The 25,014-nt window shown below is 39.3% G+C and overlaps 1 protein-coding gene across 1 annotated transcript in view; it reads left to right on the top strand.

The window, feature by feature from the left end:
- Nucleotides 1-22,522, top strand: part of DAPP1 (dual adaptor of phosphotyrosine and 3-phosphoinositides 1) — a 60,082-nt gene extending 37,560 nt beyond the window's left edge. The window contains exons 4-9 of the mRNA XM_049885649.1: nt 5,120-5,250; nt 14,182-14,229; nt 15,703-15,765; nt 17,017-17,102; nt 19,418-19,505; nt 20,840-22,522. Of these exons, the coding sequence (XP_049741606.1) occupies nt 5,120-5,250; nt 14,182-14,229; nt 15,703-15,765; nt 17,017-17,102; nt 19,418-19,505; nt 20,840-20,908 (485 nt within the window). The 3' untranslated portion in view covers nt 20,909-22,522. The remainder of the gene's footprint in view (nt 1-5,119; nt 5,251-14,181; nt 14,230-15,702; nt 15,766-17,016; nt 17,103-19,417; nt 19,506-20,839) is intronic.
- Nucleotides 22,523-25,014: the final 2,492 nt, after the last annotated feature.

The following is a 25,014-nucleotide window of genomic DNA, read 5'->3' as shown; positions in this document are numbered from 1 at the left end:
TTCTTTGGGCAAGAATGATCAGCAAAGAAGACTTGTCTATTAAAACACCAGATTTTTTGCGGGGGAGAGGTCACCATTTTATAGGTAGTTTTTCATTTTCTTGATTCCACAATTCAGTCTACCCCCATTCATTGTCTTACTACTTCATATCAATCTATGGTTAATTCAATTTTCCTTATCGAATCTACCAGCTGCTCCTTGGAAGCCCTATGGGGCAGTTCTACTCTATCCTGTCGGGTAGCTATCAGTCAGAATTGACTCAACGGCAATGGATTTGATTCTTTTTTCGGTGGTTGACTCAATACCATTTCCCTCAGTTAACCTTTTGTGAGTTAAACTGTAGAAGAGGTTTTCAGAATAGAATTCGGGTCCTCCCAATGAAGGTTTGGAGAGCCATGGCTGAAGTTGGGGAGGGACTTGGGACATCTTGTACTGTCCTTACTCCAGGCCATGGTTATTCTGCACCTAGGAGACTGGTTCATACCAGGCTATTCCCTGACTTGAACCTGATCTACCATGGCATTCGTTTATTCATTCATGCATTTATTTATCCAGCCTTCATTATGTCATGAGCTCTATCGGGTGGTGGGGATACAAAGATAACTTTGGGATCAAAACTGCTCTAAAGAGGCTCATAGTGTTTGGAAATGTGCATGTTGGACAGGCAATGGTTTTATGATATAAGTAGCCGCAGTGCTACAGGCTTAGGCATCACCCCTGACCCGGAGACTCTTACACTACCACTCAACAGGCCTTTATGGCTATGTTTAAATCCCAAGGACTGGTACTGTAGCATGGCATGTTAATGGCCCCCCAAATGTGCCCACATTAGTCCCCAGACCTGTGACTATGTTATGTTACATTACCAATTGCCCTTGAGTCGATGCTGACTCGTGGTGACCCTAAATGTGTCAGAGTAGAGCTGTGCTCCATAGGGTTTTCAATGACTGACTTTTCAAAAGTAATTCCCCAGGCCTTTCTTCTGAGGCACCTCTGGGTGACTCAAACCTCCAACCTTTCCATTAGCAGCCGAGTGTGTTAAATGCTTGTACCACCCCAGGGACTCTTATGTTACATGGCAAGGGGGAATTAAGGTTACTAATAAACTGACCTTGAGATAGGACGATTATCCCCTGGATTATCCAGGTGGGGCCATTGTAATCACAAGGATCCTTATAAGTAAAAGAGGGAGACAGAAGAGAACGAGAGGGCTGGTAACATGAGACGAACTTGACCTGCTGTTGCTGCCTCTGAAACCGGAGGAAGAGGACAATGAGTGAAGAAATGCAGGCAGCCTCTAGAAGCTGGAAAAGGCAAGGAAATAAATTCTCCTCTAGAGCCTCCAGAAAGAAATGTCGTCCTGCCAACACCTTGATTTTAGACCAGGGAGACCGTTTTCAGACTTCTGAGCTTGAGGACTGTAAGATAATAAATTTGTGTTGTTTTTAGCCACTAAGTTTGTGGCAATTTTTTACAGCAGCTAAAGGAAACGAACACCAGTACCAGGGTGTGCCTGGTTATGCACAAGGAGAGGATTAACCTGATGGGTCTTCCTTAAAGTTGACAAGGATTTCATTTTACTTGGATCCACAATCAAGGCCCTTGGAAGCAATAGTCAAGAAATCAAATGAGTGTTACATTAGGCAAATCTGCGGCAAAAATCTTCTTTAATGTGTTAAAAAGCAAAGGTGGCATTTTAAGGACTAAGGTGCACCTGATCCAAGTCATGGTGTTTTCGAACAGCTCATAGGCATGTGAAGCTGGGAAATGAATAAGGAAGACCAGAGAAGAATTGATACCTTTGAATTATGGTGTTGGTGAAGAATATTGAATATGCCACGGGCTGTCAGAAGAACAAACAAATCTGTCTTGGAAGAAATATAGCCAGAATGCTCTTTAGAAGCGAGAATGGTAAGACTTTGTCTCATGCACTTTGGACACCTTATCAAGAGGGACCAGTTCCTGGAGAAGGATGCTATGTTTGGTAAAGCAGAAGGATATAGAAAAAGAGGAACCTCCTCAATGAGATGGACTGACCCAGTGGCTTCAACAATGGGCTCAAGCTTAGCAACAAAAGTGAGGATGGTGCAGGCCTGGGCAGTGTTTCGTTCTGTTGTACACAGGGTCTCCTAACAACAACAAGCACAAATCTTCCCATAGCATCAATTAAACCATTATTTTCACATTAAGCACATGGAATAGGATGATAATTGAGCATTAACTTCGAAGACTATCTTCAAACACAACGTTTTTCTAATTTGCAAGCTGCTTTGAGCCCTAGGCTACCAGTTGTCCTCTCCTCTACTCTCAGGCGGACATGTTTGAGAGTCCCTGAGCTGTCTTAGCATGATCGTCAGTGACGACTAGACTACTGCCATTTTTATTCTTACTATAATGTTGCATCTAGGACTCTTTTTTAACTTAACATTTTAAAATACATGTTCCCAAACACGCAACGATTGGAATTTCATTTAAGAATTTAAAAGTATTCTATAACAAAGAATAATGATATCTAACATTTGTATAATCCTTTCTCAAACACTTTTTTATTTGAATCTTAAGACAGCTTGCTAAATAAAATACAGTAAAATCTGTGAAAGCCAAAACCTGTGTAAGAAGACTGTCAGTGAAGAAAAAAAACACAAATATTTTCCACTAATAGAGAGGGATAGAAAAGTAGTAAGACAGCACTCCGTCAACGAGGAAAACTTTCGAGACCTGGAAAAACAAGGCAGCCCCATCGAGTTCCACCCCTCACAGGTTTCACTGTATTCTGAGTTGTCAGAGGAGGAGCAGGGAACTTGAAATGGCTGTCAAAGGTCCCCAGGTTCCCAGCGGCAGCGGCAGCCAGGCCCTGCTCCATGCCTGCACACGCAGCATTCTTTGCTTCATGGCAGTGTGAGCACAGGCAGAGCCCTGGAGGTGCTTCTATCGGGTGGGTTGTAGGAGCTAGCCCGAAATCACAGAGCATCTGCAGTGTTATACTGCGTTCTCACAGCCCGTGTGTCTGTCTGCACAACGGCTGCTCTTGATTTAGGTGTCACTACTTTCATTATGACTGTAAAACTGTAACCGTCCCCCTCTTTTTATATGACTGGATCTGTTCTCATGAAAGGATCACATGGACAAAAGAACACAGACAATGCTACTGCAAGAGCAGGCCTGGGGCTCCCGATAACCACAAAAGCCATTTTTCATTGTGATCCCAATGCGACTGACATGAATTAGATGTAGAAAGAAGAGAAGGCTAGAGGCTCTCACTCTTCTCTGGGGCCGAGATCAGAGAACTGCTTTTGGTTTTTCTCAGTGCTCCTTCTTTTCATTTGACAGCAGTGCCTTATCCAGGCCCCGGGTTTCAGAAGCCACAGTTGTTTTTGCAGTCAGAACATTATACATGTCAGGTACCGTAGGATGGTTTTGTCTTCTTTTTAGATTTATCATTATTACTAACGGGTTTTTAACTGCTGGGGAGGTATTTTCCTTTCCTCATTGTGCCTCTCTTATTCCAGTTTGAGGCCAGGACACCATACTTTTCTGTAATCCTTCAAATCTCCTTTTTAAGAGGCCTTTTCTGTCCACCCATATCAAATATCACCCACCCTGACCCTACTCTTTTTACTCTGTATCTGCTTTAACCTGCTTTCTGAGTTTCTTCATAATACGTCTCCCTACCTGATATATTCTATTTGTGTATTTTTTTTTTCAAATTTTTTGCCTGTCTTCTCCAACTAGAATGTGAGTTCCATAAGAGTAGGCTCTGTGTCTCTTTTGTTTGCTATTGTATCCCCAGTGCCTAGACAAGTGCCTGGCACAGAGTAGAGTTCAATAGGTGTTTGTTGAATGAATTAATGAATTACTTACACCTACCCCAGTATTTTTTTTTTTACCCCAGTATCTAGTACAATCCCAGGCTTGCCGCATAAAAGACCCTAGTGAAATAAAAAGCAAGAGATCATAGCAAGAGGGGAAAAAGAAAAACCCTTCACTTATCTTTTTTACAGCCAAAGTTCCTAGTTTATGATTGACTGATGGATTGCGGGAAGGAAATGTTCAGAGGGGGGAAATGCCAGAAGTGTTCCAAGTTCTCAGATCAAAAACTCCAAGCCCATAAGGACACATTTGGTCCTTTAGGGAGGGTCCTTCTTCTGCCTGGACCTCTCTTCCTCCAGACAGAATTCGAAGCAGTCTCACATGAGCACCGGCATGTTCATTTCATATTCACTTAAGGAAAGCTTTGTTTAGTTTATTGAGTTAATTTGGGTGGCAGGAGAGAGGGCGGAGTGCTGTTATTTCATTGTGTTCACTGAATTGTTACAAGTTGTTCTGGAACTGGTAAGAAATGAGGACAATGTAATAAATCCTCCTATACCACAGTGCATGTGCTTGGTTTTGTTTCCAAGACTTCTGTGAAGTCTACCTGCTAAATCTCGACCAACCAACTAACTGCTCTCAAGTCGATTCCAACAAAAGGCGACCCTGTGCATGTCAGAGTAAAACTGCCCCACAGGGTTTTCAATGGCTGATTTTTCAAAAGTAGATCTCTAGGCCTTTCTTCCAAGGCCCCTCTGGATGGACTCAAACCTCCATCCTTTCGCTTAGCAGTGGCGCATTTTAACTGTCTACATCACTCAGGGACTGACTCCAAAAAACTTCTAGTCATTATTTAAGCTCTAGATCAAATATGGTCTCCTCTACGAAGCTTTCCTTAAACATTTCATAGAAGGGTTCTTCAGTCCCTCCTGGGTACCACCACTAGGACTTGATTACATTGCTAGTATTGGTCCCATCATCCTGTTTATTTAAATGACTATATCTCTTACTAGTTCTTATCTCTTACTAGTTCTGAGCACTAGGAGGCCAGAAATTGTCTCATGTTTCTTTATACCTCCAGTGTCGAGCTTATAAGTCAGAATCAACTTGATGGCAGTTACCTGGTTGGTAGAGATTTTCCAGGTAGACTTTTTGTTGGTCCAGCTAAGAAAATGAACAAGTGAATAAATGAGAAAATAAGAGATTGTACACTCTAGTCACAGTTACCCAGTTGTTAGCATTTGGACCTTCCTTCTGGTGATACTATTTGATCACTTTTTTTTGTTGTTGTTGTTGTTGTCTACCTCAGGCACTCTGATTGTCCTGAAGCATCCCTATCCAAGGAAAGTGGAAGAGCCTTCCATTTATGAATCCGTGCGGGTTCACACCGCCATGCAGACAGGAAGAACAGAAAATGACCTCGTGCCCACTGCTCCTTCTGTAAGTGACCACCAGCTTGATCACAAGCTCCCTCTTGTCTAAAAGCCTTACGTGCGATAAGAGCTGCATGCTTTTCTAACTACATTTTTTCACATAAAAATTCTAATTTGGGGTATAAAACTTGGACAAGAACATAAGTTTTGAAGCCCATGGCTCATTCATCTGGTCCAGGGTAAACGCATAAAAAATGCAACGCAATAGTCATAGGATTCTAAATACTTCAAAAATGACACTTGAATTCCCATCCTTAGCAAACAAGTTCATGATAGAATGGATTGGCTAAACTGTTATTCTTGGACAAGGTTCTTGTATAATTTTTGTTTGTTTGTTTGTTTTTACATTTCAACTGCCTAGAGTAGAAAAATATTCTCTAACTTTATAATAAAACTTTGAGATGTCATTTTTTCCCAGATGTTTTTCCTTCACTGAGTGAAGTGAACAGACAGAAAACATCTGCACGCCCATGGAACTCGGGCCATTGTTCAGTTTCAGTGCAATTGGGGCACCCATTGTTCTTCTGAGATTCCATTTATATTTCTTCTGTGAACTGTGACCCTACAATCAGTCCTCTCTGGCACACTCTTCCTTTCATTTTTCTCAAGGCTCCTCTGTTCTTCTTTTCTTCTTGTTTGTTGAATACTCCCGGTATGAATGACCTGGATTTGCACAAATGATAAAGAGGACAACATACAGATGAAATATCAAGGTAGCAATCATCACACTTGAAAAATAATCCCTCGAGGCTATTTAGCTACAAATTATATTAAAACATGTGGCCTCCCTATCTCTGCAGTACTTTTTCTGCTCTGCCACCCAAGAGCTCTTTCTTTAAAAGCAGATTTATCACATAACTTCCCAGATTCACAGCCTCCAGTGGTGCCCACAGTCCTTACGGCCCACCTGGATCCTGCTTACCTGTCTGGCGTCATCTTATGGCACTCCCACACTCATGACATAGAACTTACCTCTCTCAATAACATGCATTCCTCCAAATGTGCTCCTTGTCCCCTCCTTACATCTGGAATGCTACCAACACTGCTGTTGTCCACTCATCCTTCAAGACAAGTGTCAGTGATCAACATCTTCCAAGAAGCCTTCCTTGACCCCACTAGTTTCTGCTTAAATGCTACTCTTCTGTGCTCCAGAGCACTCCTTGATTACCTTTTCCTGGAATTATCAGACTATAACATTAAAAAAAAGTTGCTATCGAGTCAATTCTGACTCATGGCGACCCCATGTGTTTCAGAGTAACACTGCACTCCATAGGTTTTTCAGTGGCTGTGATCTTTTGGAAATAGATTACTAGGACTTTCTTCTGAGGTCCCTCTGGGTGTATATGAACCGCCAATCTTTCAGTTAATAGCAGAGCATTCAAATGTTTGGGCCACTTAGGGACTCCTTACAGTAGCATTTGTTGTTGTGTGTCATCAGGTTGATTCCTATTCAGGAATGCTATACAACATAGTAGAACTGCCCCATAACATTGCTTAGGCTATAATCTTTATGAGGGAGACCTGGTGGTGCAGTGGTTAAAGTACTTGGCTGCTAACTAAAAGGTCAACAGTTCAAACCCACCAGCTGCTCCGCAGGGAAAAGATGTGGCAGTCTTCTTCCATGAAGGTTTACAGGCTTGCACCCTAGGGGACAGTTCCACTCTGTCCTGTAGGGCTGCTATAAGTTGGGGTCGACCGGACAGCAGCAGGTAGAACCTTTACAGGAGCAGATCAACAGATCTTTCCTCCTACAGAGCAGCTAGCTGGATTCAAACCACCGATCTTTTGGCTAGCAGCCGAGGGCTTAACCACTGTGCCACTAGGGCTCCTTTACTGTAGCATGTTGTTGTTAGGTACCCTGGAGTTGGCTCAGACTCATAGCAGAACGAAACGCTGCCTAGTCCTGCGCCATCCTCACGATCTTTGTTATGTTTGAGCCCATTGCTGTATCGACTGTGTCAATCCATTTCATTGAAGTCCTTCCTCTTTTTCACTGACCTTCTACTTTACCAAGCATGATGCCCTTCTCCAGGGACTGGTCCTTTCCGATACATGTCTAAAGTACGTGAGACAAAGTCTTGCCATCCTCACTTCTAAGGAGCATTCTGGCTGTACTTCTTCCAAGACAGAGTTGTTTGTTTTTCTCACAGTCTAAGGTATGTTCAATATTCTTCGCCAACGCCGTAATTCAAAGGCGTCAATTCTTCTTTGACCATCCTTATTCATTGTCTAACTTTTGCATGCAAATGCTGTGATTGAAAATACCCTGGCTCAGGCATACCTTAGTCCTCAAAGTGACGTCTTTACTTTTTGTGATGGTAGCTGATAGCTTTTAAATTTTGTTGTATTAATTTCACAAGACAAAAAGTTAACTAAGTGATGTTTCACAAAGCTTTGAAATTTCCTACTTGCTGTTTCATTCAGCCCAGAAGTTTGAGAACCACTGCATAATACCACCTCTCCCCTTATCCCAGAGCAGGTAACTTTGCCTCCACTCCCAGGAAAAGGAGTCATCAGTGGTTATTTCAGTCATTCTTCCAGCTCCCCAAACTATGAACTTATTGATAGTTTCAGCCATTCTTATATTCCTTCCTTCTGAAGAAGAGAGAGAGGAGGCCCAATAGGGACAATGGGCAATGAGAAGCTCATGAATTTCATTAATATAGACGGAAAACTATAAAGGCTTTCTAGTCAATTCTGAAATGTCTCTTGTTACTCCATACTAAGAAATCATTGACAACTTGACCAGTATGGATGGGGGAACTATTCTGGTCCAGTCAGTATGTTCTTGTTCCTTACTGACTACAAGCATTCTTAGCCTCCATCGGTTATCCTCAACAGCTACATTGATTCTGTACCTCCATCTCCAGCCTGAGAGCTCTGTGGGCTTTCAGACTTGCCTTCCCTTTTGGGATGCAGTTTTTGCTTAAGCTCTGGCAGTGGAGAAAGAGAACTAAGTCCTATTTATAGGCAAAAGAACTTTCGAGTTGAAGTGAAAGTGAAAACAGAATGCCCTATCACCCAAAAATAAAGTACAGGATTGTGTAAAATTTCGTATCTTTTGGCAACTGCATGTTTGGGAAATCACTATCATATTACGAACAACATACAGTTGAGTCCTGAGATAGGATTAATTTTAATTAATTCATTTATTTAACAAACTTTTCTTAAGCATCTTATACGTCAGAACTGTTGTAAACACTGGGGATTTGGCAGTGAATTAGACAAAAGTACTGCCCTCGCTGAGCTTACATTCTAGTGAGGATCACAGACAATAAAGTAGGATAAAGTAAAATAAAATAAAGTAGGGGAGAAGAGGGAAGTAAAGGAGGCCACTCTAAGGAGGTGACATTTAACAGAGACCTCACTGAAGGGAAAGAATGACTTATGTCGAGATTTGGAAAAGAATATTCCAGGCAGAGGGAACAGTACAAAATCCCTGAGGTGGGAACTAAATTGCAGTGTTTCAAAGACCAGTAAGAAGGTCAGAATGCCTGGCATGGAGTGAGCTAGAGGAAAGGTCGCAGGAGGTGAGATTAATGCGGTAACAAGAGGCCAGATCATGAAGGCAATAAAGTTCTTAAATGAGGGATACTTCCCAGCTGGGGTGTTTGGAAATTTGTGTTTTGGTTGTTACAATGCTTCGGGTAACACTACGCTAGTAGCATTAATCAGTGTTACAAACTGTGAAAAGTCTGAGACCTTACCCTACTGGCAAACTAATAAGTTAGTCCGCTCCAGTTTCATGGACACTGATAGACAATGCAATCATCTGGGTTAGAGATGTAGCAGTTTGTTCTCATAGCAATAGCCACAGCCAGAATAGCCATGTCTGTGCTGGTTCCCTATGAAGGTCCCAATCCCCACAGGGTAACCTGAAGAGGGCCAGGTGACACACCACCAATGGGGGACAGTTCAAGAGGGAAACCCTGAATTTAAGGAACTCAAATCTTTCATAATTGGCAATAAGCTTGTCTGCCTTTTGCTTCAGAGAAATATACTATTTATAGCTTCCAAGGCTGTTTACTGTACCAACACCCTTTAAAGCTGGTCTGGAACAAAGGACCGTTAGCGCCTTGTTTGTAAGACTTGCAGAAATGTAAGAGAATTATGGAGAATTATTTTCCAACAGTGAGCAGATGTTATGGAAGGTAAATATCCTGCAATATATACTGAAAAATTATCCTGCTCCAAAATGTCCATTATCCTTTCTATACATACTTCAGTTACACACTAAAGGCCTTGTAGGACGAGGTAAAGAATTTATTTCTCTTCTAAGTTGAAGAGAAATTATGAAAGGGTTTTGAGGAACACAATTTAAGTGTTTAAATTTTTGAAAAGATCATTCTCACTGCTAAGTGAAAACTGGAGTGAGGACAAAGATGGAGGCAAGGAGACCAGCTAAGAGGCTGGTGTAGCAGTCCAGGTAAGGGACGGTGTTAGTTTTAACAGGGGAGGGGAGCAGGGGAAGTAAAAACTGGTCAAATAAATGATGTGTTTTGAAGGTAGAAGGGACAAGACTTACTGAGGCATTGAATGTAGTATATGAAAGAAAGAGCAACAGAGTAAATAGTCCTTCCATTTACTGAAATGGCTAAGACTCTAGGAGGAGTGGGTGTGGTGGATAGGAAGGAAAGTGGAGTTCCGTTTTGGACACGTTTTGTATGAGATACCCATTAGAAATATTGGTAGAGATTGCATGAGATAATATACTTGAAGTGCCTGACACAGAATAGGTCCTATCTAAAATTTTGGTTTCCTTAGCTTTGCTTTTGTGCTATTTGACATTTTTAACAACTCCCTCTTTCTAAAATTTCTGTTTCCTTTACTTCTGCAACATGTTTCTTTATTCTGTTATCTCTTTGACACATTTTATAATTTCTCTTTTTAGACACCTCTCTTGCATGTTGGCCTTCTCCAGTATTCTGTCCTTAAGTTCTTCTCACAGTTAACATTTTGGTGTCTACCCTTCCAGTCTTGTTCTTGAAGATAGATAGATAGACAGGTAGACAGGTAGGTAGGTAGGTAGATAGGTAGGTAAGTAGATAGACAGATACACAGATACACAGTTGATAGATACACAAACATATGTATTTTATAATGAGATCTTCACCATAAATAGTTATAAATACTTGAGAAACAATTATAAATTGTGACCATCTTTCACGTCATTAAATAGCCTTCTAAAACAGCATTAAAATAAATTTCTTAGTATTCTATTATTTGAACGTGTCATAGTTCATTTAGTGAATCTTTTCGTAAGCTTTAGCATGCTATTTTTTTATTTGAAATAAGTTCAAAGTTACAGAAAAATTGCAAGAATAGTATGAAGAATTTTGTTGTTGTCATTGAGCCATTTGAGAGAAAATTGTCCCGTCACCTCGAATACTTTAGCGTATATTTGCTATAAACAAGGTATTCACCTACATGACCACATACAGCCATTATAAATAGGAAATTAACATTGATACAGTATCACCATCTAATCCACAGATCTCATTGAGTTTCACCAGTTTTCCAGATAAGGTTCTTTAGAGCAAAGGGGTCTCATCTGGGATCACAAGTTGAATTTGGCAGTCCTGTGTCTTTAGGCTCCAATTGGGAACACTTCCTGAGTCTTTCCTTGATTTTGTGACTTTGACACTTCTGAAAATTAAAGGCCAATTATTTTGTAGACTGTTCTTCAATCTTGGTTTGTCTGACATTACCTCACGATTGGGCTGAGATTATGCACTTTTGGTAGAAATACCACAGAAGCCATGCTTTGCTGTTATCACTGCCTCATTTCAGGTGGCACAGAATTTCAGTTTGTCCCATTGGATGTGCCAGCTTTGATTACTTGATAAAGGTGGTGTTTGTCAGGTTTTTTTACTCTAAAATTACTTTATTACTTTTGTGACTAGTTAAGTATTTTGTGGGGAAGTTATTGAAACTATGTAAAAAGCCCGTTCCTCACTAAATTTTACCACCAATTCTAACATCTACTGATATCTCTTGGCAGCTTTACCTATCACTGTGATTGTTGCCACAGGGTGATTCTCTGACTTGTCATTCCTTTTACATTTATTAGTTGTCATTCTACTGAAGGAAATGCTTTTTATTCTCCTCACTTATCCAGTCATTTATTTTTTATGTCATTGGGTTATAATCATGGCTATCATTCATTTTGTTTCTTCAAATTTCTCCAAATTTGGCCAGTAGAAGGCCTTTCAAGGCAGCTTCTATGTCCCAAAGACATGGCCTCATTCTTTGAGGATTTTTATAATTTCTGCTATAGCGAGATGTCCCAGGCTTATCTTGAACTTGCTTTGTGCCCACCTCTGAAATCAGACATTTCTTCAAGAAGCGTTTTTTTTTTTTTCCCCCTAGAGAGTGGAACTTCAGAAACTAAGATCTGGGCGCTAGGTAATTATTGTTATTGGTACATCACTCTCCCAGCCCTCTCAGATAGAACCACCGAAAATGTGTATATATATATGCTGTTATTAGATGCTGTCAAGTCAATTTTGACCTATAGCAACCCCATGTGACAGAGTAGAATTGCCCCATAGCATTTTCTAGGCTGTGATCTAGGCTGTGGGGAGAAGATCACCAGGCCTTTCCTTCTGCGGAGCTGCTGGGTGGGTTCAAACCACCAAGAGCTTAACTGTTGCACCACCAAGGCTCCTTATGTATGCGTGTATATATATATATATATATATATGCACTTCTTTCTATCTATCTGTCTGTCTGTCTGTCTATCTGTCTGTCTATCTATCATCTACCTGTCCATGAGTTCACACTGATACCTCTAATCCAATACCACAAGCCTCATTCTAGTTTTCCCCTTTTCATATCTATAGCTCCTTTCTCCTGTTAGTGAGGAATGTGGCTCCCCTTATACTTAGTGTACCTACTTGTTTGATGACCAATTCAGTGTAACCAATCTCCAATTGCTACTGCCACTACCCCCCTCCCAGACACCCTAATCACCCAACTCAGTCTCCAATACCCCGTTCCAGGCCACTGCTACCACTGCCCTCATCACAGATACCTAGCTAGTTAGCTCAACCCTGACACTGCGCACTGGGTCACCACCTCCACCCCTTTGGGTGGAAGCCCTCCTCGCCCTGCTCAAGCTTCACTGCCTCCCACCAAGCTGCTGCCACCACCATCACACAACTAGGCCACCATCATAAATGCCCTCCTCACTCCCTGCACCAGGCTGTAGCCCTCCTACCCACTCACATCTGTACCTACCTTGCTTCATGTTGCCTGATTGACTTTTTGACTGTATTATTAAGGAAGGCAAGCAAGCAAGTAATTAGGATAGCAGGTAGGCAGGGTGGCAAGAGCAGCAGGAAGTTAAAGCTAATCCTTTATTTTTAAGCATTTAGGTTGACTCCATTGTGGGGCTGTTGTAAACATCTATACTATTATAATCATACATTAAAACACACACCCACATAAATCTACAATATAATTATTTCTTTTCTTACCTCCTGAGACACTGAAGAAAATAAGTGTTCTCAGCAATTTCCTCTACAGCCATCTACGTATCTCTCAAGCCCTTGGAAAAACACTAGACTTTAAAGCATATTATTTGGGTGGAGGGAGGATGGAGAGAGTTGCATAATCCCTCAGCTTGATTTCAATGAACAATTCTATCAGAGTCTTCTGTATAACAATTTGATTCCTTAATTATTTTGTTTCTACAAACATTAACCTGAAACAACTCAAAATATTAATTTTTGCCATTTCCATAATAAAATGCCTAAACTCTATTCAATCAGTTTAATTTCTTTAGTGCCAAAATAAATCACTGATTATGTGATATCAAATTCATCAATTTTGGTTTAACATTATTTAAATGGGAAGTTCACCATTACTTTTATGTCATGAAAAGTTTAAAAGAAATAGTTTTGATTTCTTGCTTTAACTCTTTTGCTGTGATGGTTTTTGTTCCTCTTCTTATTTGGTAGGGAGAATTTACCTCAGGAAAAAAAAGTACACTGGTAACTCCCACAAAAAGAACCTGGCCTTGAGCCAAGTCATTTCCCAGTTTTCATTCTTTTTTTTTTTTTTCTTACTAATACAAGACATACTGTGATAACATATTAGAAAAAAAAAACTCTACTGGGAATTCAATTTCTTCAGAAATTTATGAAAAAAAACTGTTAAATGTCTTGATCTTAGGGTCCTTGTCTTATGCAAATTTCTATTCACACAGCTCCCCACTATTCCTTATATTACATAGGTACATGATATGTGTGATATTGTTACCCTTGAATTAATGAGATGGAGGTTAAAAACAAATGACTCATTCTTACTTCAAATTCCTTTTGGACAAGTCAGGTATAAATAAATCTGTACTCCTGAAAGTCTGCTCCATGGAACATGGGTCTCAAGAGATTATCTGTGAAAAATAAAAGAGTTCTATGATAAAATAAATATTGGAAATACACAAACAAAAAAAATTCACAGAGCACATTAGCATAATACAGACTCCATGAAGCCCTGAACTAAAGAAATTCCTTTACTTTCTTTAATCCAGAGTTTACCAAATGTATTGACCATGCATGGGTGTGTATGTGCGTGTGTGTGCGTCATACTGCACAATAATCTAAATAGTTGGGTTTCATGTAATACACTTTGCCAAAACTAATTTTTGTAAGTGAAATGGTGTGGTTTATTTGTTTGCAAATTGCTGGCTAGAGTTAGCTGAGAGTCCTTCTATTGTTACCTGTTGCTATAGAATTATGCCAGATGATCTAGTCTGAAGACAGTCAGTCTCTTACAATATGTGGAAGATTTTCAAACGCCTAGGTGCAGAATGAAAGGCGATCACTTAAAGGTCAAAGGCAAATTTGTTTTTCATTATAACATAGGACAGGAATATAAAGATAAAAATAATTTTGTGACAGATCTAGGCTTCACTCAATACTTCTTTCTTTTTCAGCTGGGCACCAAAGAAGGTTACCTCACAAAACAGGGGGGCTTGGTCAAGGTAAGGAAGCATGCCAGCCATGAAGAGAAAGAACATATCATGTGACTGAATTCTCTAATTCTGACACTGGTCCTTTTTTTTTTTTTTTTTTCAAGAAAATTGCCTACTCATTTATTAATATTTACCTATTTGGAGGGTTCATCTTCATGGATGATTCACCAAAATGCTGGAAAATTACCTGACTATTCTTTGGCAAATCCCTACATGATAACAGCCCACAGTTTAACTCAAGAAAACATACAATCCTTTTAATGGAATAATTTAAGATGAAAGTAGCAGGTTAACACTAGAACAATTGGTTTTTAACAAAAAAAGTCAAAATTTTATAAATTGTTTACCTAAGTATAGACTAAGAAGGTCACAAGTCCTAGTTAAACCATTTGATGAAATCCCAGAGAAAACTCAATTTAGGACTTTCATGGTCCAGGGTTTCCAACTGTCTACCATTTATATCGTTGTACCTTTAAAGTTACTTATTTCATTTCAGTGTGTTAAAAAGACCTTCATGGAATGTGTCCATTCTTTGCTATTTTAAGAGTCACAGTATGCACCCTCTCTCATAGTACTTATTTGGTAGAGTTCAACCTAAATATTTAGTTATTTGTGTCCTTGCTATAGTATATGCTCCTTGAGGGGAGGCAGTATTCATATTCATAGAATATTTTTTTTAAATCCTCTGTTACTTCTTTTACCTGGGCAGATTGCTCCTGGAATAAGATTAACCAGTTGTTGTTGAGTCAATTCTGGCTCATGGTGACCCTGTGTATTTTGAAGTAGAACTGTGTTCCATAGGGTTTTCAATGGCTGTGACATTTTGGAAGTAGATTTTCAGGCCTTTCTTCTGAGGTGCCCCTAGGTGGACTCGAACCTTCAACCTTTCAGTTAGCAGCCAAGTGTGTTTTAGAATTCTGGTAATATATAAAAAGAAGACAACAGATACTGAGAGGCAACTAGAAGTTTCTGCCACAAATGCCATAGAATTTTTAGGCAAGGTTTAGAAAATCAGGTGGTTTGGGGACCCTGAACCTCAACTTGCTTATTAGCAAAACAAAAACAATAATATTTGGCATTGTTGTGTGAGGAATGGCTAACATATAATAAACCTCAGAGGATAGTATGTAGCCCATAGTAGGTACTCAAAGAATGATACCTATTCTTGTTATAGTTAATAAGATGAACATTCTAGTCTTTTGTTATAAACCATCTTGAATATTTATATAGGCTATTTTCTTTTATTTAAATGCTATTTAATGATGTCTGCCTTTGTTATAAAATTAACAAATGAAATAATTTAAATTTTTTTAGATATCCTGAAATGTTTTTATCAGGAACAATTCTTACCACAAGAATGTTTTTAAGGCTTATTGTATTAATCTTATAGATATTTTTAAAAGGAAAGGAAATTGTCTAATTCAAATATTGCTTCCTTTATTCTATATCTGATGTGTTTTAATTAAATTTTTTTTTCCTCAGACATGGAAAACAAGGTGGTTCACGTTGCACAGGAATGAACTGAAGTATTTCAAAGACCAAATGGTGAGAAACATAGCACATTTTCCCTTTAAACATCAGCTCTTTAGAAGAAAGGAACATCTGGTTTAAAATCCCTGAAAATCTCCTATGCCCACCCCCAAACAAAACAAAATCCAATAAATAATGGGGAGTGTGAATCCCTGATTCCTCACATGAGCAGAGCTATTTTGCAAAGATGAGATGGATATTCCAGAAATTGCTCTCTTAGAGTGGCTAGGCTGTGGCTCCCAGAGAATATAATTCTGCCTGTCTAGGACAATGGAATCATTCTCTTGCCATAATTTATTGCCTCTGTGAAGCAATTTCCCTATTTATTAAACATTTGTTCATTTCCCGAAATGTGTGACTAATTGACTCCATGAACAACTGCCCTTTTTGCTATGAGGCCAGAAGAACTGGATGGTGCCCAACCACCATTACTGAACAATTTGATCAAAGATTCTATAGAAGAATCCTGATCAAAAGGAGGAAAATGCAGAAAAGAATTTCACAAATTCTCATGGAATCTAGACTTTCTGGAGCTATGGAGGCTGGATGAGCGCCTGAAACTGTTGCCCTAAAATAATCCTTAAACCTTAAACAAAAGATGGCCCCTGAAGTCTTCTTAAAACCAAGCAATAGTTTAGCTTAACTAGTAAATGTCTGCCTTGGGCATTGTACTCTTTTAAGATCTACTACAGGGGATCAAACTGACAACAGTGACTCAAAAGATTAGGTAGGAAACTTAGGAGCAGTGAGTTTATATTAGGGAAAGAGGAACAATTGATCACAGCTAGAAGAATGTGATCAATGTCACTGAATTGTACATGCAGAAATTATTGAATTGGTCTATGTTCTGATGTGTATATTCACAAAAACAAAAATAAAATAAATTTTTTAAAACATGCCTATTTCCCATATCCTTTTCGTTAAGCCTGAAATTATTTCTCTCACCTTCCCTATACAAAATTTCTGAGCAAGTAGAAGTTTAAGAAGATGGAAGAAAAACATAACCCCCATCCATGTGTTAAAATCCATCTCCCTTAAATGTAAATTGATAAAGGCAATCTCTTCTTAATACCCTGTGTTGTGGAAGGTTAATCCCCAAACCAGGTGTGTGTGACTTCCCTTATAAGGCTTCTCTAGTTTCAGTTCTCTCAGTGAAAGTAAAATTGTAAGTAGTGCAAAACCGTTAGGGGAATGATAGTGGGCAGATGTGTGTGTGTGTGCATTTTATGCTGACATAGGCTGCTTTTTTTTTTTTTTTTAATGAAGTCACCAGAACCAATTCGGATCCTAGACTTAACAGAATGTTCAGCTGTACAATTCGATTACTCACAGGAAAAAGTAAACTGTTTTTGGTAAGTTGTTTTATAAATGAAATGTTTTTAAAAGTGTTCTTGCCAATGACTTATTTTAGCTAAGGAATAAGAAACGGTATGTCTTAATGCAGTAAAATGTTCTGACCTGAGGGATGTGGACTTAGCCATTGCATGAGACATCAGTTAGGAGCGCTTCTGGCTGCGTGTGACATAATACCTCATTTAAAGTGGTTTAAACAAGTAGGCAAGCCTGCTGGGTCCAACTGCTTAGGTTGTATACTGCACATGTACGACACACCTAAGAGGATGCCATTCACATTTCAGACAGCTTTATTCATTTGAGCTTTTTACTTAATTTTAATTACAACTTCATTGACTCCAAGGATGGGTGATTTGTATGTTTATGACAATTTCTGGCGGTGTTTTGTTCTAACATTATCAGTATATTATGACAATTTTCTAACTGGGAGAAGTAAAATGTCTTGAAAAAGGAGTGGATTATTTTCTACTAATTTTTGTTTTAAAGTGTTCAAAGTGTATAAAAAGTTGAAAGACTTATATATACAAATACCCCTTCATCTAGATGCATCAGTTGCTACTATACAGCCATATTTGCTTTATCTCTGTCCACTTTTTTTCCTCTGAACCAATTGAAAGTGAATTACAGACATCATGGAGCTATATCTCTAAATACTTGAGTATGCATTTCCTAAGAACTAGAATATTATCACAACTAAGAAAATCTGCATAAAAGTGCCATATGAGAGAGAAGCTGTATATTTTTCTCATATAACAAGAAATCTGGAGGCAGGCAGCCACCTTGACAAGGTCAGGACCAATATCTCTACATTCTCTTGGTCTTTTCCTCATGCTTGCTACTCAAGGTCTAAGATGGCTATGCCAGCTTCAGCCTTCATGTCTGTATATAGGACAGGAATAAAAGAGTGCATGATGGTATTGGCCATGTCTTTCTTTTTTTAATCAGGAAAGCAAAAGTTCTTCCAGAAATTCTCCTATTTAAAAAAAAAAAAAAAAAAAAACTCATTGCCGTTGAGTTGATTCCAACTCATAGCAACCCCAGAGGACAGAGTAGAACTGTCCCACAGGGTTTCCAAGGAGCTGCCAGTAGATTCGAACTGGTGACTTTTTGGTTAGCAGCCATAGCTCTTAACCACTGTACCACCAGGGCTTTACTCCCCTATTAGATTTCCCTTCATATCTTATTGGCCAAGAGTCCCATGTCCCTCCCTAGCAGGAGGGCAGGTCAGAAAAGAGTAATAGAATGGTCATGATTGGCTTAAAGTAATTATGCTTATTGCTTGGGGGTTCTGCCAGCAAGGAGAAAGGAAAAAAAAAAATATCTGTGTTAGTAGGCAATTATTAGCATCTCCCACAGGGAATTCCGAACAACAATCCCAGAGCCCAATTTTATACAGTGTATGCACGCTGTCACTCCTCTCCCCATCGCTCTCCAGTTATACTCCAGCTGGACCTCACATCAAGGACTGACCCTTTATACACAGGGACTTACCTCTTATCTGTATAATAATTACTGGTACAGGCAAAATTTGCTGCTTAGGCTTTGTAGATAGAAATCCTTCTGAATTTCAATTCAAGGATTTCTTTTTTCCATGAGAGAGGAAAAAAAAAAGATTTTTAATGTTTTGTATAACAACTGGAAAGACAGGAATTATGGGCAGGATATAAACTATGACTGATCTTTTAGGTCAAATGATTTTGATTATATAGCCAAAGAGACAGTCAAATCAATTACCATATTCCTAGAAAAATTCTTCCTTGCCACTAGGTAGGAAAGTTCATTTTTCCTCCAGCAGAGGCTGATTTATGACCAATGGTGGCCAAAATGAATAGCTAACAAATTTTATTGTCTCTTTTTCCTGTCCTAAGTAGTTAAAATGTCTTCCATCCATGAAGGTCATAAATGAGTTCTTTCAACACCTCTCTTACTTGTCTCACTTACTCTTTGAATCACAGCACAGGTTCTCTGAGTCCTTTGAGAGATCAGCTGAATAAATACATGAGTGGCGTATTCAGCTAAAAATGGAACAACAAAAGTTTCTAGGGAGTGTTGGGGTGTGCTGGACATGTTCTTTTTCTTCTTTGAAGTCTCAGTAGAGAATACAAACCTGGCCTGTGATATGAATCTATAATTTCCTCACCACTTCTGCAGTTTGCTAGCAGGGATATCATATGTAGCAGTTCATCAAGTTGCTTGCCCAGGCCCTTTACTGATTTCTTTTCTCTCTTGAAATACTCTAGATAATGTTCAACCAATTATATATAAGCAACCAGCCCTCTGGAATATCTGAACATTGTTTCTTTTGTCTTACTAGCTTAGTATTTCCATTCCGGACATTCTATCTCTGTGCAAAGACAGGAGTAGAAGCTGATGAGTGGATCAAGATATTACGCTGGAAATTGGTGAGTTATAACATCTTCTGGATGCCTGTTGTTAGCGACCTTCAAGCTGATTCCAACTCCTGGCGACCCAGAAATAACATGTTGATCATTTCTAACATGTTTCTGCTGATTTATACTATCCCTGAGAATCAACGGGATGTCTACTTGTAGGCCTCTGGAATAAACAGTCTATTCATTCTTCTGGGACGTGGGAAGAGATGGAGACAGAAGTAAGAAAGGAAGGGTGGCGCCGCATTCGGGTCTTACCCAAGGGCATTAGCCCAGTGACCTGTCATCTGCCAGTCTTCCTTTAATGTGTTCAAGTTAACCTAGTTTTGTCTGTAGAAGAACATTTGGGACCAGAGGAAAACTGACATATTTCTGTAGTTGAAAAGCTGCCTGCCTTTTAAGTAGCCAGAAAATGAAGCTCTACAGTGGAACTTAGCTTAGGTTACAGTGTAAGCGTTACTTTGTGGAGGTCAAGGACAAAAGAGGATTTATTTTATTTATTTTACCTGCTGTTATACGCACCGCAGGAGATATATACTTTCAGTACACATTTCCTAGTAGTGGGTTGTTAACAAAGAATTTCCTCTTGAAGCTTACTAAAATTTCCTCTAAGTGCCACCTTGAAACCCTTGATGTTTTCAAAAGTCAAACAATTTTCTCCTAATTATTTTTTATGAAATTATCTGATATATAGGTGCTCTCTCAATACTGAGAATCTGGATAAATATTCCTTTCTAGATGCTGGGACGTTTGCTTTTGGTTATCTTTCCAGTTGGAAATTCTAATACATATACCATTTATTTTGAGATTGTTCCAACGTATTTGATATTCAGCGAGGACGTACTTTGCCATATGAAACCTTTGCTCAAACAAACATGAATCAGTTTTTCTATTCTTTCCATTTTATGATTGTATAGTGATATATAATCTTTATAGAAAAATTAAAGAAATCTGAAATGTACACTTTCAGACATCTCCCCACGGAAATATTTATTTAGAAGCAAAATTTAATGATTCTCTAAATAGTGTTCTGTGAATATCTTCCCATATCAAAAATTTAGCTATATCTTTATTTTGATTCTTGGAATAGTACTGTATTTTATGGGTGTACTGTAACTTGTAGGTCATTTCTTAACTTGTGAATGTTTTAGCAACCACTTTACAATATTTCCGAGAAAAATACAGAAAACCAGAATAACTTGGGGAGAGGGCACATGATAATTAGTTTATAATTTTATGGTTTCTTTACTAATCAGCATGTCTTATTTGATATTTGTTAAAAGCCAGAGATAATTACTGCAAAGTCACTAAATAATAAATACGTATTTGTGTGTGCTTTCTTACAGTCACAAATAAGAAAACAGCTAGACCAAGGGGATGGCACCATCCGGTCTCGGTCGTTCGTCTTTAAATAGACCTTTCCTGACCAGGGATACCCTGGTCCAGGCACAGAGTAGAATATTCCCTGATGCTGTGGTCAGTAGCAGACTTCAGAGGAAAGCCGACTAAGGAATTTCCTTTAAAAACAAAACTAAAGCTGATGCTGACCGGGACCTCTCAGAACATGTGACATTTGCTGACTCACGGAAAAGCACTGCCCTTCTGAGATGTGGCCATCTCCCTAAGAATTCCAAAGCAAACATCGTTCTGAAAGAAATGAATTAAACCACCACTTCCAGACTTGTTCAGTGTTACAGCGTACAGTATGTGGCCTCCAAGCTTTTGGACATTAGTTGCCTGGAGCTCCACTCTGTTATGGCCAATTCATCTAACGTCAAGGTTGTGCTATCAGTATACTTGAGGCTTAGACAGTTTCTTCAGAAAATACATTGAGAAGTAAACATCAAAGATTTTTTCGGGGTTGTGTTTTGCTTTTTTATCCATCTTACAAAAACAAAAGCAGTTTCCCAAAACTGGAAAATGTTTGCAGTATTTATTTTCTCTTTTTAAGAGGCTCAGTAATCTAGTGTGTCCTTCACTTCTAATGATTAGCCCATGGGAACCACACATATCCAAAAGCTATTATGTAGGAAAATAAAGATAAATGAAGGTACGATTTTCAAAAGGTCTCTTATAACCATCTTGGAGGAAATGTTTTACAGAGTGAGAATTGAAGGGAGGGTAATGAAGTAGTAGATAACTTGTAATTTAATAGTAATAATAATAATGTTGTTAGCTGTCCTTGAGTCTGTCTCGACTCACGGCAGCCCCATGCACAATGGAACTAAATGCTGTCTGGTCTTTCACCATCCCTATGATTTGCTGTGAATTGGACCCTTGTGATCCATAGGGTTTTCAATGGCTGATTTTTGGAAGTGGATTGCCAGGCGTTTCTTCCTAGTCTGTCTTAGTCTGGAAGCCCTGCTGAAACGTGTTCAGCATCATAACAACACCCAAGCCTCCACTGACAGATGGGTGGTAGCTGTGCATGAGGCGCATTGGCCAGGAGCGGAACCCGGGTATCCTGCGCAGAACGTGAGAATTCTACTACTGAATCTGAACCACCAGCATTTATCTGCATCTGACATTTCTCCAGACAGACTGCAAGAGACTTCTCAAGGAGAACGTGTTACACCAGTCCCTTCCCCAGAGTTACCTGTAGTGTTGGCCCAAGAAATACAAGAATCACCTTGCCCTGAGATCGCTAAGCAGCCTGCACCTTGCAGAGCCACTTGTCACCAGTTGAGGGAGTAACACTAAGTAAAATATATAATAATGTGTTACACAACATTTTTCAAACTAGATTGATATTAGGTAAACGGTGTCCAAAGCTCATCATTATTCTAGCCTTTCTATTGCCTTTATTAAAATGGCTTATTTATATACAAGTTTGAAGAAAGACAAAGTGGAGTAAGAACTTGAAAATAAAAAGATTATGGTGCAACGCTCGGATATAACACCATTCTTTCAGTCCAAAGGGATACCATGTTAAAATAAGTTTCTTCGGTTATCTAAACATCTAATACTTAGAAATCACATTAAATATTTGCATATTATAAGAAAATTTTTAATGTATTTTTTGTATTATATGGCATAAAGCAAACATCAAGTTAAAATGCATGGTGTCAAGTGTGCAAAGCAAGGAGTTACAAATGAATCCTCATTGAGATGTAAGATTTTATGTTTTTTCTTAGAACAATGGTGTTTCCTTGTATAGGAAATATTGTTTTACTTTTTGTCAAATGTATCATGTTTATTTTATTTATATTCTTCAGTTCTGTTTGTTAAAAACAGCATGATTTTCCTGCACATGTACTATTTTGCTATTAAAATATATTTTAGTATCTGTAATTTAAAAGAATACAACTGATTAATATAATTGCAATGAAAAATCTGCTTTAGTTAGAGTATGAGACACAAAGGGTTTAAAGTTCAATTAATAGTCCCAGTCTTAAAGGAGTTTTTAGTAGAAAAGGAAAGAGACTACGAACAAATGTATGGCAATGTATAGAAGTAAATACAGTAAGAGAGAGGCACACAGAGCTATATGACAGAAAGTGTGCTTCAGCCGGGGTTACATCCATTTACTGGAGAATTTTCACGTCAACAGGAAGAGCAAATACACATAGGCTTGTAATTAGTACTAGTCCAGGTGCTTTTACCTTTGCAACCTACTGGATTCTCTCAGCACCACTGAGCAGTGGTTCTGATTTTACCTCCTGAAGTAGCCTGGTGAAGTAGCCCTCAGCTACTCCTCCAAGACCAAGACAAGGGAGGAGTGGGGAGTTTGGGAGAAGAGCAAGTGAGGTGTGAAAGGCCTTATCTTTAACAGCTATGCACTTATCATAAAACCAAATCAAAACCCACTGCTGTCGAATCGATACCAACTCATAGAGACCCTACAGGACAGAGTAGAACTGCCCCATCTGGTTTCCAAGAAGCAGCTGGTGGATCTGCACTGCTGATCTTTTAGTTAGTGCCAAGCTCTTAACCACTGTGCCACCAGGACTCCTTATAAAGGAAGTAAGTACCTTTTAAGACACAGCCAAAATGTTAGCAATTATTCCTCTTCTTAGAATTCCCACCCCGCCCCCCGCCCGGGAAATGTCTTGCCCCCAAAGAAGCACTGTTTCCTCTGGACCAGGGGAGTCACTACCATGGTGGGAATGGCTATGACTACCTCTGAGGCCACTGCACAGCAGCACACTCTGTGGGGCGGGATTCGTCTTTCCCACCACGTGACATGCAAGAGAGTGGGCTCCTCGGGCCTTCCCACTCCCACACACTGAGCGTGCAGGTCAGGAGTTACACTGTGTCCATTTCAGACAGAGAGCAAGAAAATGATTACTTGAGGCGGAACATTCTTCCAAGTGGCTCAATCCTACTTTCCTCCCCCTTTGCTACTTCACATCTGTTGCAGAAAACCCATATTTTCATCAAATTTTTTAAATCAAATGTATTACGTAGCAGAGTTCCCAGCCTGAACCTTGGCTCTATTTACCAAGGATTCAAGCTGTCAGGCACGATGTTGAGTAGAGTTCCTCAAACCATCTGTTGTGAAGGACTGGATTTTCTGATCTTCTAGAAAGGAATTATTTGACAAGTAAAAAAATACAGATACCATAATCCCCATTTTTTATTCTTAGATTCGACAAACATAAAGTCACTGTCAAATTGTTGTAAGATTTTAAAAGCTTTTTCTCAATTTCTGTCATGTACTGCTATCTCATCACGAACTGCTGACAGTTTGCGAAATGGTCCAGTCTGTGAACCATATTTTGAGTAGCACTGGCCTAGCACGTGGGCAGGTAAAAGGAATCATGAGATTTCTGTCCGAAAAATTCATGTTAAGAAAGAGTGTTGAGGTACAAATGTTTTATTCATGGATTATGGACGTTGCTAAGGGGAAAGGGTGATTCTGAGCACATCCTTGGGAGTTACTCAACCATCCTCGGCAAAACCTAAAAAGTGAAACACTGTTTCACTACAGTCTCAAGTGGACAGACAATGAGTGTAAACTGTAGTATCTACAGCTGTGGATGAAGATGGCATCATCGGTTGTCAGTGTAGACTCCAGCAGCCTCTAGGCACCTGGAACCCCAGTGAGCAGCATCAGCAATGGCTAGGCTTTGAGAAGCATAGCTCATTTAGCAAGAGTAAAGGAAATAAGCAGATGCCAGGTGGTGTCCAAAAGCTGGTTTCAGGAGCCCATGTGAAGGGCTTTATGGAGACTTCCAGGAATATCTCAAAGGCTTTTTTGAGAGGAAATGGATTTTCTACATACGAAGTACAATTTCACAACTTAAACATTATCTTGATGTTCCAAGATGGTGGAAAACAAGGGTGACAAATTCGTCAAGTCACAGTCTTCTTTACTGCCAGAGCCAGCTATATTTCGATGTACTTGTCCTAGGGATCATATATAACTGGACTGTGTGGTTTCTCTACCTTTTTTCCCCCCCCTTTTCCATTGGATTTCCTGCTTTCAGATGTTTTCTTACTTGGGCATCTTCTTAGTTGGACTTTCTGGTTAGCTCTTCCCTTCCTAACAACTTTTTTGCTGGCTATACCACTGTGTATC

This window comes from Elephas maximus, chromosome 5, assembly GCF_024166365.1.
Source record: "Elephas maximus indicus isolate mEleMax1 chromosome 5, mEleMax1 primary haplotype, whole genome shotgun sequence".
Classification (NCBI taxonomy): Eukaryota; Metazoa; Chordata; class Mammalia; order Proboscidea; family Elephantidae; genus Elephas; species Elephas maximus.
Note: the sequence above shows the minus strand (reverse complement) of the source record. Positions and strands in the feature narration are given on the sequence as shown.